A 16,186-nucleotide genomic window follows, 5' to 3' on the forward strand; every position below is an offset into this window, starting at 1 on the left:
CCAGTTGCAACTTGAGCCAAATGTACCTTGACGGTGCTCTGCCGTGTCATTTTGTCTGGGCACAAAGCTGTACTTTCTTTAGGTAATACAGTTACTCAGCATTAGAAGGTATGTTTTACTCCATGAGGAGAAAATTTGACCCATTCAGGCTCTATTTTCCATTCTCTGCCTGTTCTTTTCATTCATTCCACCACAGGGGAACCTGAGTGAAGCCCATGTTGTGTACTGGCTTAATACATTCTATGCTATCTGATGTCCTAGTTACAAGGAGCAAATTCGTGTTTGATTTTATTCTTGCTAGCTCTTAATAGCATTTTAATAAGGTCAAGCTGTCAGCTGAATTTGGACTTCTTGCTTAATTAAGCCATTTTCTGAAACAAGCTGACCATAACAGTTATTACAGGTGTAATAGCAAGACTGCAGATGCTTATGGCAAAATAACTGTGAAAGATTAGGGAAGGTCCTACAAGTACAGGCAAAGTGGTGATAACTGAGCTTTAAGGCACTGACAATTAATACTTGAACATTTTTGTTACCAGCTATAGATACCATCATGTAATAACACTTGTAATGTTGAGGCAGACATCAGTCATAAATAACCTGGACATATTTTAGTAGGTGGATTTTAAAGGCTTCCCATGTGCCTGTGAATAGCAGATCCAGTTGGAAGGAAAATCCAGATGCTTCTGACAACAAAGCAGTGAAAACAAGAGCTCAGATTGCTACCAAAAGCACTTTTTATTAAAAAGAGGTCAGATTGGATTTATGGATTATGCTAAAACTTTATGTTAGCAGATGAAAAACAAACCAGACTGTCTTCATAATCTGTGCCATGACAGAAATCTGAAATCAGAGAATACAGAAAGAGTTTAGACTGTCAGACAATGTGCAAATCATTCTTTTCTTTCTCCTTACTCATGATTTTGTTGACTTTCAGTACTGTCCTGACAGAGCTAACAAGAAATTTTCTTTCCTTTTGTTCATGCTTTTGTGTGTGTATACAATCAATTTAATGAAATTTTTAAAAAAGCAAAATATAACTTAAATTAAACCTTTAGAAGACATAATCAAAATCAAAGTAAAGACTTTGATTGGAAAAAGGTGGGAGCCTTATTATTATTAATATTGTTGTTGGTTTTGTGGTTATTATTTTTATAGCTGTAAATTCCTTACTGCAGTATTCCAAGACTCTGCTTATTAGTTTTATATATTATTAGAAAAGAAAGCATAGTCTTTAAATTTTACTGATCTTGTTAAAATTATATTATGGAGCAAGAGTATCAGTGGAGAACTATGAAATCAGAGAGGACTCAGCTTGTGATTTACTTTACTTCAGTTCTAAAGTTAAAAACCTGTTGGTCAGAAAGTTTTCAGGAACTTAGAACAACAGGATGAAACATACCCTTGTGACATAAAAATATCTTAAGTATCAATGAGAACGTTAATTTCAAGCTATATGCTGAATAGTTATTCATATCAGTGACAGCTGACATTTAATGGCAATGGTGTCTGGCTGCCATTGGTCACCAGGATTAAGATCCTCTTTAGCATAAATACAGATTTATTTAACTCCTAAAAAAAGTTAAAAACTCCAGCACCAGGAAAGTTTTTTATATGGTTCTTGACCACGGTGACAGGTGGCATGGCTACTTAAACAGTTTCGTGGTCATGATAAAATGGTTGATGTAATATATGCTATTTTTATGCTATTTCAACATCCGTATTTTGAATACCTTGGCTAATAATTCAAGGACAGAATTTTGCAGTCCACAAAACTAAGATTTCATTGAATCTGTTAGAAACTTCCCTGTTTAGGGACAAAGCCTTCTGAACTAGTTCATTTTTGGAAGATTGTGCTGCATAGTCCATTGTTCAGATCTTTTGTCTTTGCCACAGTATAGAGGTTACGTTAATAAAGGGACTTCTAAGCTACTTCTGGCCAGCAAATTCTTTTGCAGAACAAGTTCTTATTCTGGCACTGACTTCAGTTTTCTTTGATTGAAAGCATATGTCCTGGTTTCAGCTGGGACAGAGTTAATTTTCTTCCTAGTACCTGGTACAGTGCTGTATTTTGGATTTAGTGTGAGAATAAAGTTGATAACACACTGATGTTTTAGTTGTTGCTGAGTAGTGCTTACCCTAAGTTAAGGATTTTTCAGTTTCCCATGCTCTGCCAGCGAGCAGGTGTACAAGAAGCTGGGAGGGAGCAGACCCAGGACAGCCGACCCGAACTAGCCAAAGGGATATTCCATACCATAGAACGTCATGCTCTGGATATAAACTGGGGGGAGTTGGCTGGGAGGTGCTGATCGCTGCTCAGGCATTGGTCAGCAGGTGGTGAGCAATTGCACTGGGCATCACTTGTCTTTTCTTGGTTTTATTTCTTTCTCTTTTTTTGTTATCTTCCGTTTCATTACTATTATTATTATTATTATTATATTTTATTTTATCTCATTTATTAAACTGTTCTTATCTCAACCCACAAGTTTTACTTTTTTTTACTGGTGGCAGGGCAGGGATGGGAGTGAACAAGCGGCCGTGTGGTGCTTAGTTGCCAGCTGGGGTTAAGCCATGACAGCATATGAATTTTGTCTTTGTGCTGGGGGAGGCTTTTACAATTCAGTAGAGAAGAGGTGTAGCAGAACAGTATATTTAAAGTAGCACTACTACTTTAATAAGGCACGTATATTGCAACATATGCAAATAACAGAAGAGCACAGTACTTTCAAAGTATACTTGAAAACAGTTATAAACCAGAATATGTGCTTTTGTATAGCAAAGCATACTATTTTAAAAGAAGCTACATAAAGGACAATACCAAGTTCTGCTTTTAAAGTGTGATTTCAGGATGAGAAATCTGAAGTGGTTTACTGTGTGTGTTTGTTTGCTTATTTTTTTCAGTGAAATATGAAGAGCTGTATTGTTTCTCATTCAATCCAAAATTAGATAAAGAAGAACGAGAACAAGGCTGGAAGCTTGTGGACCTCAATGAAGAATATAATCGGATGGGTATTCCGAACAACTATTGGCAGATTAGTGATGTAAACAGAGACTACGGAGTGAGTTGTTGTGATTTTTCTGTTACAGAGGCTGTCTGTAAAGTAAATCAACAGTCTGACTGTGGAGTACCATAGTGCTTAGCTGCAGGATCCCTTTGTGCTCAGTGCTGTACATACATGTAGTAAGGTGCAGTTCTTCCACTCTTTCACATAAAAAGGCACATAGAAAGTGGAAGAAATGATGTGCCTTCATTTAGCACATGTGGAAATGAAGCACAGAAAACATGTCCACAGTGTTCTAAATGTTAGTGCTTGGCTGCCTGGGGAGAAGTTTAAATAATACCTAACATTATGTGTCTGAATGAGCATTTTCCTAACATATAGGGTTCTATAAAATTACTACACAGTCATTTTAAGAAAAAAAATTACTTGAAATATTGAATTTGGCAATATTTTTTCCTCACTGGCTATTCTCACAAACCTTTTGAAGCCTTCGTGATTGACTGTTAGTGGTTTTCACAGTTATCTGACAGGTCATATATCTTCCTAGTTGCCTGCTCTCCTGCCTAGTTCAGTCTTACATGACTGAAGTCCCCAGATTGTTAATTAATTGTGAGAAATAATAACCAAAGTATTTTTGAAGGAAGTTTGTCCATGCACTCCATTGGCTCTGTTGCTGAAGCATATCCGTGTTAAGGAGGGCCTGTGAAGTTCTCAGAGAAAACTGAATGTGGTGTCAGGGTTTGTCTTCTTTTTGTTAAAACAAGTGGAAAAAAAAATGTTTGACCTCTTTTAAGATAAACTGTAGGAAAAATGGCATAATAAATAAAACCCAGTTCACCACAGCAGCATCTGTAACCACAAGCCCTTCCTTTTCTTTCTCCTTCATTATATCTCTGACAATCTCAGAACCTAATTTCTTCCTGAGCATCCTAATTCCTTTAGTCATCTCAGAAGGTCCCAGGGAGATACTGGATATCCTTTTGACCCCGGCTAGAATGCCACAGGCAATATCAGGAAAAGGAAGCTAGACCAGGACCCCATTTGTGGTCCCATTTGTCTCCGGAGGAACTTGGGGGCTTTTTTGCAGGCTCATTGGGTTCCTTTCAGAAGTGGTAGGCATTGTCAGGGCTGCTTGCCTTTTGGTATCCTCATTTCATGTGGATTAATTTATTTTCTCCAAGTTGCTATTTTTGTCATTATTGTTTTTTTATTACCAGATTTGCTGGAAAATTTAGCTCTATAGTCCCCTCCCATTGTAGCAGAGGGGTGTTTGAGACCTTCACCCACTCCCATCCTTACTTCCAAATTCTGCTACAGAGGAAGCCGCAGCTGTAAATACAACTTTGCTGTACATGTTGATGAATCTTTTTTGGTATGAATGTATGTTAAACCTGTCTGTTCTCAACAAGGCATGAATTAACATTTGGAAATACAGCCCTTCAACCCTTCTGCTTTAGTTTTGCCATCTGTAAGTTAGAATTAATACTTTCCAGCTTCAAAGGACTGTTTTGAGAAATATCAGTGATGTGTAAACAATAATGATGGAATATTCCTGAGATTAGAGTTCCTCGGTATTTTGTGTTTGCCATGGAGACGGCTAATGTTACTTGTATTTTGTAGACCAAATAAGCAGAGTTTCCTTTCACAGGTCTGTGACTCCTATCCTACAGAAGTGTATGTACCAAAGTCTGCGACTGCACACATCATAGTGGGGAGCTCTAAATTTCGGAGCCGAAGGCGTTTCCCAGCTCTTTCCTACTACTGCAAGGATAACAATGTAAGCGTGAATTTGTAGCTTTGAAGTGTTTGCTTATTTTGGCCTTGCTTTCATAATTCTTCCAGTAAGCCTTCACAAGAAGAAATCAGTGATTATTTTATAAAAAAAAAATAAAACATGGTTAGTATAGTCTGGTTAGCATGGTTTGTGCATATGGGCATGTATTGGAATTATGGCTAGTTCATTAATAGGCATTTAATGCAGTCATTTAAACCCAGCTCTATCATCCCGCTAACACAAAAAAATGCGATCCCTCTATCACAAGGAAGTGGAGTAGTACAAAAAGTCCTGAAATATGCGTGGCAGAAGAGTGAAGGCCAGTAGCAGGCAGCTTAGCATGTCGTTGGGTGGACAACAGAGCAATTTAGGATCTGGTAGCCACAGCCTGAGAGCAAGTAGAGGAGGAAAAAAACTGTACTTGCAGCTATTAGAGAATCAGGAGTAGCCTTTCCAGAAAAGATTTGTGAGTAGACCTAAAAAGGATGGATGAAAGAGCGACAAAATTTTGGCTGAGCAGCGTGTCGTGGCTTTGTTGAAGAGACTCTCCTTGTCCGTAAGACTGAGGAGTGCCACCTTCTCCTCCCCATGACAGATATTCTCAGGGCTGAGTGAGGAACTGCCTCACATGTCTGTAACCATTTGGGAAAAAAGCTGTACCTAGACTATTTGCCCTTCTGTTTCTGGCAGCTGAGCTAAAGGAGACCCTTGGACTGGAGGATGCTCTGGACAGGATGTTTTTACATTTGTGTCCCAGCCCCCTAGAGACTGGCTTAGCTCTGCTGTCATTACCAGTTAGGAGGATGGTGTCCTCTTTGTACTCACAAGGGATCTGTGTCTAATATATCTCCCTCCTCCTGTTTCAGTCCCAGACAGGCAACTGCATCAAGAGGTCTTCCCTAGTCCTGAGGGATGGCCAGGACTTCCCAGGAGACAGACCTAGTGTGGGATTGCAGGGCATCTGCTGGGTTCGCCATGCAGGATGGGAGATATTTCCACAGGATGTCACAAGCAGAAATCATAAGCTACCATCTCCATGGAAATCTTAACTTTACAGTGGCCTTTTTTATAGGTTTAAGCTTCAGAAGGAAGGAATGAGACATTATTTTGACTCCTTCTTTACCCCTTATTTCAACAGAATTCTGCTTCCAAAAAGATCTATGAATTTGAGAACAAAACAGGAGGATAGGACGATTTTAAATAGTTAATACAGGCTCTGCATAAATTGCATATTAACTTTAATATTTCATTAGGGCCAAAATTTTCAAAGTTAACCACTTTGCATAATCAACTGAGTCCACATATAGATTTCTAGGATTCAAAACACTTGGATGTTTCCAAATCTCAATGAAAGAAACATCTCAGGGATCAGCTAGATTCCAATATATAGTGATCCAGTTTGGACGAGTTTCATGGTTTCAGCCTGAATGTTTTCCCTGTTGTGGTTGGAATTCAGGTTAAGGTTCAGACCACCAGGATCTGAACTATTGTGTTTACTCCTGGATCCTTCACAGTTCAAAAGGCTAGCAAAAGGGTTGGGAATGTTGGAGGAAATACCTCCTTGTGAGTTTGGAGGTTGGCATGAGTTGCCAGCTAATAGAGTAATGGGCGGGAGTGGGGTAAGATTTGTGATGGTAGACATTGAACAGCTATGGTAACAGCAGGTTGGGAAGAGGTCTGCTGCATGCAGGGGAGACAAGTGCCATTCATTCAGTCTTTCATATCCAGAACTTTCCCATTGCTCTTTGGTACTGACAAATTCAATGATGATGTGACGCCTTACTCTGCATCTTACAGGATCTGTGTCAATATGATCAGACCAATCTTTGGAAGTATCTGTTCAGCCTGTGCAATAGCAAAGCATGACCTCACCTCTTGCCCTGCTCTTAAACATAGCCCAAGAAATTTTAAAGGCATACGTGCGCATCTTAAGCAGCTGGTCTGGGTCAGGAGGAGGTGATCTCTTCATGGATATCATGGGTAATGATTCCCACTTATGAATCATAGAATCATAGAATGGTTTGGGTTGGAAGGGACCTTAAAGATCACCCAGTTCCAACCCCCCTGCCATGGGCAGGGACACCTTCCACTAGACCAGGTTGCTCAAAGCCCCATCCAACCTGGCCTTGAACACTTCCAGGGATGGGGCATCCACAACTTCTCTGGGCAAACCTGTTCCAGTGCCTCACCACCCTCACAGTAAAGAACTACTTCCTTACAATATCCTTCCTTCCTTATGATATCTAATTGTCACTGGGTCAGCTTACCTTTCTAGTTTTGCAGTATTGGTGGTGCAGCTCTTTCTTAAACTGGGGCTAAACATGATCTTAACCCCAAGCCTAACTTGACAGACAAGCCATTCTCTCATACTGGTGCCAGCACATCCCTTAGTCCTTTGAGCCCCCAGGTGATATAAGGTAATGGGCTCCAGCCCATACTTTCCTGAATCCTAATCTTCATCCACACCCTAGCTTTAACCTGAATCTTGAGGTCTATATCTGCCTTGTATATGGTACACTCTGGATGAGAGCGAAATGTCTTCCTTCTATTAAAATGGCAGGCTGTGGACATACTCATATGTACCTTTTGTTGTGCAAAGGAGGTACAAGCATATACTAAGTCACTGGAATGTGTGCTGATCAGCAGGCAGGAGTCTAGATAACTAATAATCTGTTTTCAAATACTATTAATAAAGTATGAACAGGCTCTCACACAATTCAGGGTTTCTGTATTAAAGATCCATGTTTCACTGACTAACTACTGATAGTTCGAAGGCTTGGCTGAAAAAGAGCATGCCTTTTCTCACAGTAATAAATAATCTGTAGGGCAGTCTGCATGGGTGATGACCTTCAGCAGGCAGATTCTCTTCATGCATGTGTTCAGTGCTTAGAAAGTGCATGTATTATTAGCCCCTTGCCCTCTGCAAATGTAGTTGCCCTCTGCCTAGCAGAAATAAAAACTTCCTTGCTCACCCATTTCACATTCTGTTCCTTCTTTCCCAGTTTCATCTGGAGGTCTGATCCTGATGGGTCTATGGAGAAACTCTCTTGCCTTCTTCAATAGCACTGATTAATAAATGTACTCCAGGAGTCAGTCTGCCTGACCCACTTCCCATGCAGTAAGGTCTTTCTCCAGAGGCAGTGCTAAAAATACACCACCATCAGTGATCTAGCTGCATGTTACATGGTTTTTTTTTTCCTGGACTCATGGTGTCAGGATGTTTAGCAAAGCATGCATTGGTGTAAGTTGGGTGTAATCAGTATTATAACTGGTAAGTGTGAGTGACAGTGCAAAAGGACCCATTCTTTATATTATATCAGTGTTCTTGTGATTGCAATGCTGTACTCATCGCATCTTCTAGAGACCACCTTTCAGGACTTATTCCACATTAGGGAAATACTATATTTAAAATAGCTCTAAAACTTGGATTCAAGACTAGACTTGGGCCAATGGGGTTGTAGTGTTTTAATATTTCCTTGCCTTTTTAAAAATAAGGTATTTATAAACATGCAATTCATTTTACCATTCTGCCCTTCCCATGTAACTGTACACCTATGCAAACACCTAATGAGCTGGTTTTGTAAATGCTTCTGGATGCTAAATAATTTCTGCTTAATAGCTATGTTGATTTTTTATGTTTGTCTGTTTTTCTGCAGGCCTCTATATGTAGAAGCAGCCAGCCTTTATCTGGCTTTAGTGCTCGATGCCTTGAGGATGAACAGATGCTCCAGGCCATTAGAAAAGCAAATCCAGGAAGTGATTTCATATATGTTGTTGACACTCGGCCTAAAGTGAGTACATTAAATTTCTTGCATATAGCAAGACCTAATCTGGTCTGAATACTTTTCAGAAGATGCACAGCCTAAGTGACTGCTCTTAGTTACACCTGTGTAACTCCACAGGTAAATCAGGATTTATGAGGGGAGTCTTAACTAAGAACCTTGCCCACATTTTATCTGTTAGAGAATATTTTGTTTACACAGAGCTTTTCTCTTTTTTGTTCTTAAAAAATGTTAAGATACAAGAAGTAAATAACTTGTAATAGTAACTATTTCCACACACAGAGGAGCTATCAGTAACTATATTACTGAAGAGCCTAGTGAAAAATAATTGCATTATAAAACTCTATTTACAGTTGTTTGCAATGCTGCAAACCTCTGCCTGCTTATACTATAATTTTCTATGAAAGATATCTCCTGCAAGTTGGAAAATTTCAATGACCTCTGCATAAGGCTAAGGAAGGACCACTGTCATGCAATCCCAGGCAGCAACTAAGCACCACGCAGCCGCTCACTCACTCCCCAACACCCAGTGGGATGGGGGAGAGAGTCAGAGAAAAAAAAAGGTAAAACTCATGGGTTGAGATAAGAACAGTTTAACAGAACAGAAAGAAAGAAAATAATAATGATAACAATAACAATAATAAAATGGCAATAATAATAAAAGAATTGGAATATACGAAACAAGTGATGCACAATGCAATTGCTCACCACTTGCTGACCAATGCCCAGTTAGTTCCTGAGCAGCGATCTCCCCCAGGCCAACTCCCCCCAGTTTATATACTGGGCGTGATGTCACATGGTATGGAATACCCCTTTGGCCACTTTGGGTCAGCTGCCCTGGCTGCGTCCCCTCTCAGCTTCTTGTGCCCCTCCAGCCTTCTTGCTGGCTGGGCATGAGAAGCTGAAAAATCCTTGACTTTGTCTAAACACTACTTAGAAACAACTGAAAACATCAGTGTTATCAACATTATTCTCATACTAAATCCAAAACATAACACTGTACCAGCTACTAGAAAGAAAATTAACTCTATCCCAGCTGAAACCAGGACAAGTATTTACTGACCTTACAAGAATTGAGGAGACCTTCTTTCAATATCTCCAGCACTTTTGTGTTTTTGAGAGAGAATCTGAAATATGGTAAATAGTGATCTCAGATGCCATATCTCTATAATTGACCAAAATCTTTGGCCAAGATAAAAGCTTTAGGAAAAATTGCACTATGCAGAAACATAGAAACTCAGTAATGATCTAGAAGATGTTGGAAGCTAAAAAAACCTTGTGTCCAAACTGGCATGCTAGGCAAACAGCTCAAGGTGATGAGGACTAGATAAGTTTCAGTGCCTGGAGGTGGAAGCAGGGACATGTTCTTTCTTACACCATCAGTAGCTTCCCTGTTGAAGTTACCAAAGCATCTGAAGCAAAGAAACCAAAGGGGCAAATCTCCACAAAATCCCTAGTAGATACAGGATGAGCTATAGCGCATGAAAAGGAAAAACGAGAGCAAAGGCTTGAGGGAAGGGAACAAGGAAGCTTTTTCAGTAACCTGAGATCAGGAGACAGAGCCTGAAAGGACAAGGTGGGTAAAGCTAAGAAGCGTGAGGAATGGAGCGAAGAAGGGCAACCCTGGCAGAGCTGGAGCAGAAACGAGGCACCTGTCTGGCTGATGATTGACTGAAGACCTGGGGGCTGGTGGGAAAGTGCTGAGCACTCACAGCTGTAATGGGAGGCAGTCGCCAGAAAATCAGGGCTTTGGCATGTCTCATTGCACTTGGTAATTTGGTGACTACTTCGACCTTCAGTTCCCTCTTTTTTATTGGGAAGACAAGGATGGTACCACATTACTTGTGGTCCTGAAGCAAGTGAATCGTGATGAGCGCTAGGAAAGGATTGGTACCACTGTGTTCAGAACAAGCTTTAGATAGGAAGTACAGCCCTAGCTACCTAAATAATGCTCATTTAACAGTTTTCTATATGTAATAATAGTTACAGCATAATGTTTCCTGGCTGATGATATTGGTACTCTTCCCTAATTAAGGAAGTTGCTCATTGATGGGATTTATTACCAACGACTTACTGACTTGGCTGTTAATAATGTTTTACAAGGTATTAACAGGAAGGTCCCATCCTGTAAACTTTTCTGGTAAATGGCTTTGATGAGACCCCTCCTGTGTGCAGTGAAAAAAGCCTGTACTTTAAGTGGAGAGAGTGAAACTGGCACTCTCAGCCACGAATGACGGTGTATTTCCAGGAGCGAGTCAGGAGACAGAGACTGTTTGTCTTCATTGAACTTCTCTGGAGAAAAAGGTTTTGATGTAAATGTGTTTGTATACACAGATTCCTACTTCTCTCTGCACTGCAAGAATGGATTGATTTACTAAAGCTCCTCTGAACCCAGGTGCCAAATACAGCCTTGTTACAGTTGTGTACCTCCTAATGCATGTATAAATCTAGAGCATGTAGGAAGTGATAGGTATCAGTGCAAGCTGTTCCTAGCATTCCTCAGGGAACCTTTAACAAATGTAAAGTATTGAGTCTGGTGCAAGGTTTCCCGTTGCTCTAGGAAGCTAAGAAGCTACCTGCCTCTTGTCTCATCAGAACTGGTTCCTTGCAAAGATTATGAATCTTGATGGGCCCTTCAATTCAGCATTCCCAAGTGCTCTTCATACGCTGTCCCCTGCTGCGCTAGATAATCTTCAGAACAGAAGATTTGGCTGTGGAAGAAAGCTTTGATTCTGCTTCATTTAAATATACCAGGATGACCATATGCAGAGCTTCCCTTAGGTTACTGTCTTTCTTCATTTTCTCCTTCCTCTATGTGTTCACAGAAGCAGCTAATATAAACTTACTGTTTATGAGTAAAACAAATTAGTTCTATAATTCTTTATAACAAGACAGGACTCCATTATCCTCCACATTAAGGAAGATGCCAGGAAATCTGGCAAGTGAGGTCTGTTCCCTTTAGAGGTTGTATCCTCGTATTCACTGAGATTAAATGAGGACAGGCACAATTTAGAGAGCTTTACAACAACCACTTTAAGAGCAACAGATGGAATTTTGGTAGGTGATGTGGAAAACTTGTTAGTAAATATTGTGGCAGCTGCAAAGTTTGGCAACTGACAATATTTAAAATAAATGACTGTCAGAAAGCCTTGCAAATTTAACCTTATATTTATTTACTTTTAAAGAGGGCTATTTCAGACTATCTTTTAAGAAAGGATTTCTGTGATAAAATTGCTCTGCTGCAGAGACAGTTAATAGCATTTATTGTACTGAGGATTAGGTCAGTTAGGGGCTAGATTTTCATTTAGGGTTTCAGGGGTTTGTGGTGGCTTAGACTCATGCATGCAGATCTTTCTTCCTGAACCTATATGCTGTTGCAAAGAGAGACTGCTTCATTTTGTTTATACTAGAACACTCATGTCTACTTCAAAAGAGAAAGATTAGGATTCAACAGATAATTTATATCTTTCTAGCAAGTCACACTGAGGATTCTGTCCTTAAAGGACATGCTGTTCACAGGCTGTAATTTTTTTTTATTGTTCATTGATAGTCAAAACATCAGCAGACTGCTGGTTGATAGACCAGAATTTTTTTCGCTTACACTTTTTCCTAAATTGCATAATACAAGTTAAAAGAAGTTTTATACAAGACTTGAGTAAATGAAAAATGCTGGGTTTTTGCCTAGGTTCCTATCTTAGAGTTTGGTTCCTTCTGCTGTGTCATGAAATTCATGCAATGTTTCAATTCCTAATGGTGGTCCACAAATGTAACTATGTATTCCTATTGCCAAGTTCTGCTTGTGGGAATGGATGCACTAGAAAGTGTGAAGATGGGAAAAAATCCCCTATCTTCACATATTAAATTGGACAGAATAAAAGAATTGAAAAGTTGTGTCACCTGTTTTCTTATGCATCTAAAATGAAATTATAATGACATAAAAAGCTTTTAGTCTTTAGCTGTTTCCTTTGAAAGTGAAGAGGTTAGATTTGGTCCATGGAAACCTATTTTGACATGTGAAGTAAAAAAGCTAGACTTGTTCATCTTAGTTGGAGGTAAGTTGGCAGCAGACAATCAATCCTACTCAATTGCATGCGTAAGGCTCCAAATTAATAATTGAATATTGGGAGTATTTGTGTTTGGGGTGGAAGAGATCAGGAAGGGACACATTCTTGTATACCCCATGATACCGTTAGCTGAGTACTGAAGTATGTTACTGTGAGTTTCAGAAGCAACCACAGAAGCAGCAAATCAATAGTACTGCCTGCGATCTTGGGAAATGAAGTGGAAACAGAGTTATCTGCATAGCCTCTTGTCCCCTAGGCAATGCCTAAGAGTGACTTTGTTTTGATTTTTCATGAGCATTGGCTCTCACTGCAATGAAGATGAGTCAGTTGCTTTTTGTCCAACTGATGCCTCATAAGGTCTCTCTTGTTGGTGCCGTCCAGTCTGGATGTGCAATATCCAGTGTTACTTAATTCTTAAATCTTTCCTGAGCAGAAGCTGTTAGTTGTGCTTGGAGGCATGGAGGTTCTGCCATGTGGGCCACTTTGTTACTCCTGGAGCCTTCATATTTCTTGGGAAGTTCAAAGGCTCCCTAGCCTTACAGCATGCATTTCACAGAAGAGCAGGGACTTCATGCAAAAAGACAATTTCTTTCTATTGGACAATGAGATTTTGCTACAGGAAAAAAAAAAAAAAAAAAAAAAAGGTCGGGTAATAAAGTAAAAGTACTTAATTCATTTCTATCAGCTCTAGTTTTCAGTCCAGAGATCAAAATTTGGCATAAGGAGCTTGGCAGGTAGTTTTCTTTTCCCCCAAGAATCTCAAAAGGGGTGAAAATAAATATTTTAAAGCCCCTTAATTTTACGCTTTGGGAAATGGAACTAAAGTAGCATTTAGTGACTTTCCCATGCCAGGAAGTATGAGATTTAAAGACAAAACTACAGCTTCCAGTTGAATGTTTTTTTTTGTTGTTGTTTTTTTTTGCTGAAGCACAGCAAAATATTTGATAGCGCTGCATTGCAGATGAAAATATTTGCAGTAATTTTGTCAATTCAAATCTTTTGTGGTCTTACACAACTAGAGCTAAGATACTGCAGGAAATGCAGGAAAAACTCCAACTGTCTCTTCATTATTCCAAACTTCAAAGAAGTAAGGCGTATCAACTTTTGGATGATTTGAGCAGTAACACACAATAACTTGGGCAAGATTACAGTATGCGTAGGCTATGAAACAGCGGCGTGACAGATAAGACACTGCCACCTCCTGGGTATACTCTGCTAGTAAACATAACGCTGATCAAAAATAAAATCAGAGTAGCCTTTTCAAAACAGGTTAAAACCTTTACGCTCTTGCAGAGGAACCCTGCATAAGCTGTGGGGTTTTTGTGTCTAACCTCACTAATGAAGTTTCACTCAAAGTCTGTGAAATAGAGATCAGAGCCTCAGCAACCCAGCACCCTGCAATAGGCTGTGAAGAGGTCCCCGATTCCTAACCCCTTGTGTTGACACTGTGATAAATGCTTCCTATTTGTGCCTGACTTAAATCACTCTGGTTTATTGCAGTAGACCACAAGCTTTGTTTTGAAAAGAATCTGTTTGCTACTGGTTTTCATCCAGTTTTCCCTAATTTTTTTCAGCTCAATGCAATGGCAAACAGAGCAGCAGGGAAGGGATATGAAAATGAAGACAACTACTCCAACATCAAGTTTCAGTTCATAGGCATTGAGAACATCCATGTCATGAGAAATAGTCTGCAGAAAATGCTTGAAGGTAATATATTTCTTTATTGAAAACTAGAGGAAAGATTTGATCCTTCTGTCACACAAATCAGGATAACTGCTCTGAAATCAGCAGCAGTGAAAACGGGTATGAAAAGAGAGCTTTGCCTGTTGCAGCTGGATGCAGCTGCCTGCCAGCTAATAGGCTTGTGCAATGGAGCATCATCGCAACTAGTGGCAATTTCCTGACTGTGCAAACACCTCGTTTCATGGGTGAAATCCAGATATCATTCACTTTAATGACAAAATTCATTTGACTTCAATACACCTTACTTCTACTACGTCTTCTTTTGCAGTTTACAGTTTGATGGTATAATGAAAAGAAATCATTTGTAGCTGACTTTGATGCTACTAGAAAATAGAGGAAAGTTTTTTTTAAGCTCAGAAAACTTATGGTTGGATTTTTGTATGTGGTCAATAAGATACTAATGCATTTTAGACTGTGAATTTTAATAGAAACTTACTCATGCCCTCTTAGAGCATGTCACATCAGGTTTATTTATGAAACTCACAGTCAATGGGTATAACCATTCAGCACCTTCATAATCCCATAGAAATGAATAGTAATTGCTTTAAAAATACTTATCAGTGTATAAATGAGCACATCTGTATTGCTACTTAATAGTTTGAGTACATTACTGTTTAGAGTTCTTCTGGGAAAAGGGTAAGAATAAATAAGCGATCCTTGACCCTCAACGGCTTGTTGATTTTTGACAAGCAAATAGTAAATAGTGCTCACTCCACTCCACAGAGTCTCAACACCTTCCGTCACCTCCTGGAACAACTTGATCCAGGTATTCTTGACCTGATGCTCTGCCCATGCTCTTTTATTCTTCATCTGTCTCCCATCATTTGTACGCAAATGTGAATTTTAGATCTAAGAAGTGCTTACATTTTCCATGACAGGAGACCTGTGCTCTGTTTTCAAATAAGAGCCGTTTATGAAAACCAGCAGTAAAGTGTGATGCAGGTTAAACAGTCACTCTCTTCATGACTTATTTTTACTTAATTCCTTGGTCTAAGGGTCTCAGGAAGGAAAATAGAAGGATATTTAGTTCACTACAAAGTCTTGTTTGGCTAGGAGAGAGGCTGGGTGAATAAATTTGTCCCCTTATTTGTTCAGCTTAAGACCATCAAAGTTAAAAAAGTAAACAACCAGCCTGGCTGCATGGGACAGTGCTGTGTATTGTTTTTGAGCCAAAGGTTTGTGAGACAGGCCCACGGCCCAAACTGACATGTAACAAGGTAATTACTAATGCATTTAACACCTCAGGCTGCTTGGGTGGCATACCTTCCTAGCATCTATTTTTAAATAGGCCATATGCTCAAAACAACTCTCTTTTTCATAGGTTTTATATTTGCTATGTTGAAATCTCATATTTAGTGACTTGGCTGATAGGAGAAGAAATTAGAGAAGTTAAATCTGTGATTTCAAGCCCTTGAGGCTTTCAAGTACTCTTTTTTTAACCTTATGACTTTCAGTGGACAAGCAGGGATTTTCTCATGTAAGGTGTTGTGTAGTTTTTATCTCTTTCCATTTTTATCAGTGTCCCTTCATCTGTTTCTCTGGTGGCCTTTAAAAGGGTATTTATTACCTGACTTGCACGTACAAAGAGAACCAGAACCAAAAAGTCTGTCAAAGACGATGATAACATACATTTAATATGGCTTTAAATTTTTATCAAGGAGTACTTAAACATGCCTAGGTGAATCTTTAAGGTAAAACATTGCACTACACTACAAACATTACAAAATATATCTGCTGCTCATGATCTGCTGTGAGATGTTATAAGGTACATAAAAACCTTTGAAAGAAGAATGAGGCTGATGAAAACTGATTTTAGTTTAA

General features: G+C 39.3%; 1 protein-coding gene across 1 annotated transcript in view; it reads left to right on the plus strand.

Moving 5' to 3' along the window:
* Window positions 1-16,186, plus strand: part of MTMR7 (myotubularin related protein 7) — a 31,664-nt gene that overhangs the window by 2,842 nt on the left and 12,636 nt on the right. The window contains 4 exon segments of the mRNA XM_010570071.1: window positions 2,902-3,059; window positions 4,651-4,779; window positions 8,433-8,567; window positions 14,197-14,329. Of these exon segments, the coding sequence (XP_010568373.1) occupies window positions 2,902-3,059; window positions 4,651-4,779; window positions 8,433-8,567; window positions 14,197-14,329 (555 nt within the window).

The sequence above is a fragment of the Haliaeetus leucocephalus genome, unplaced genomic scaffold (genome assembly GCF_000737465.1).
Source record: "Haliaeetus leucocephalus isolate CR32 unplaced genomic scaffold, Haliaeetus_leucocephalus-4.0 Scaffold284, whole genome shotgun sequence".
Lineage (NCBI taxonomy): Eukaryota > Metazoa > Chordata > Aves > Accipitriformes > Accipitridae > Haliaeetus > Haliaeetus leucocephalus.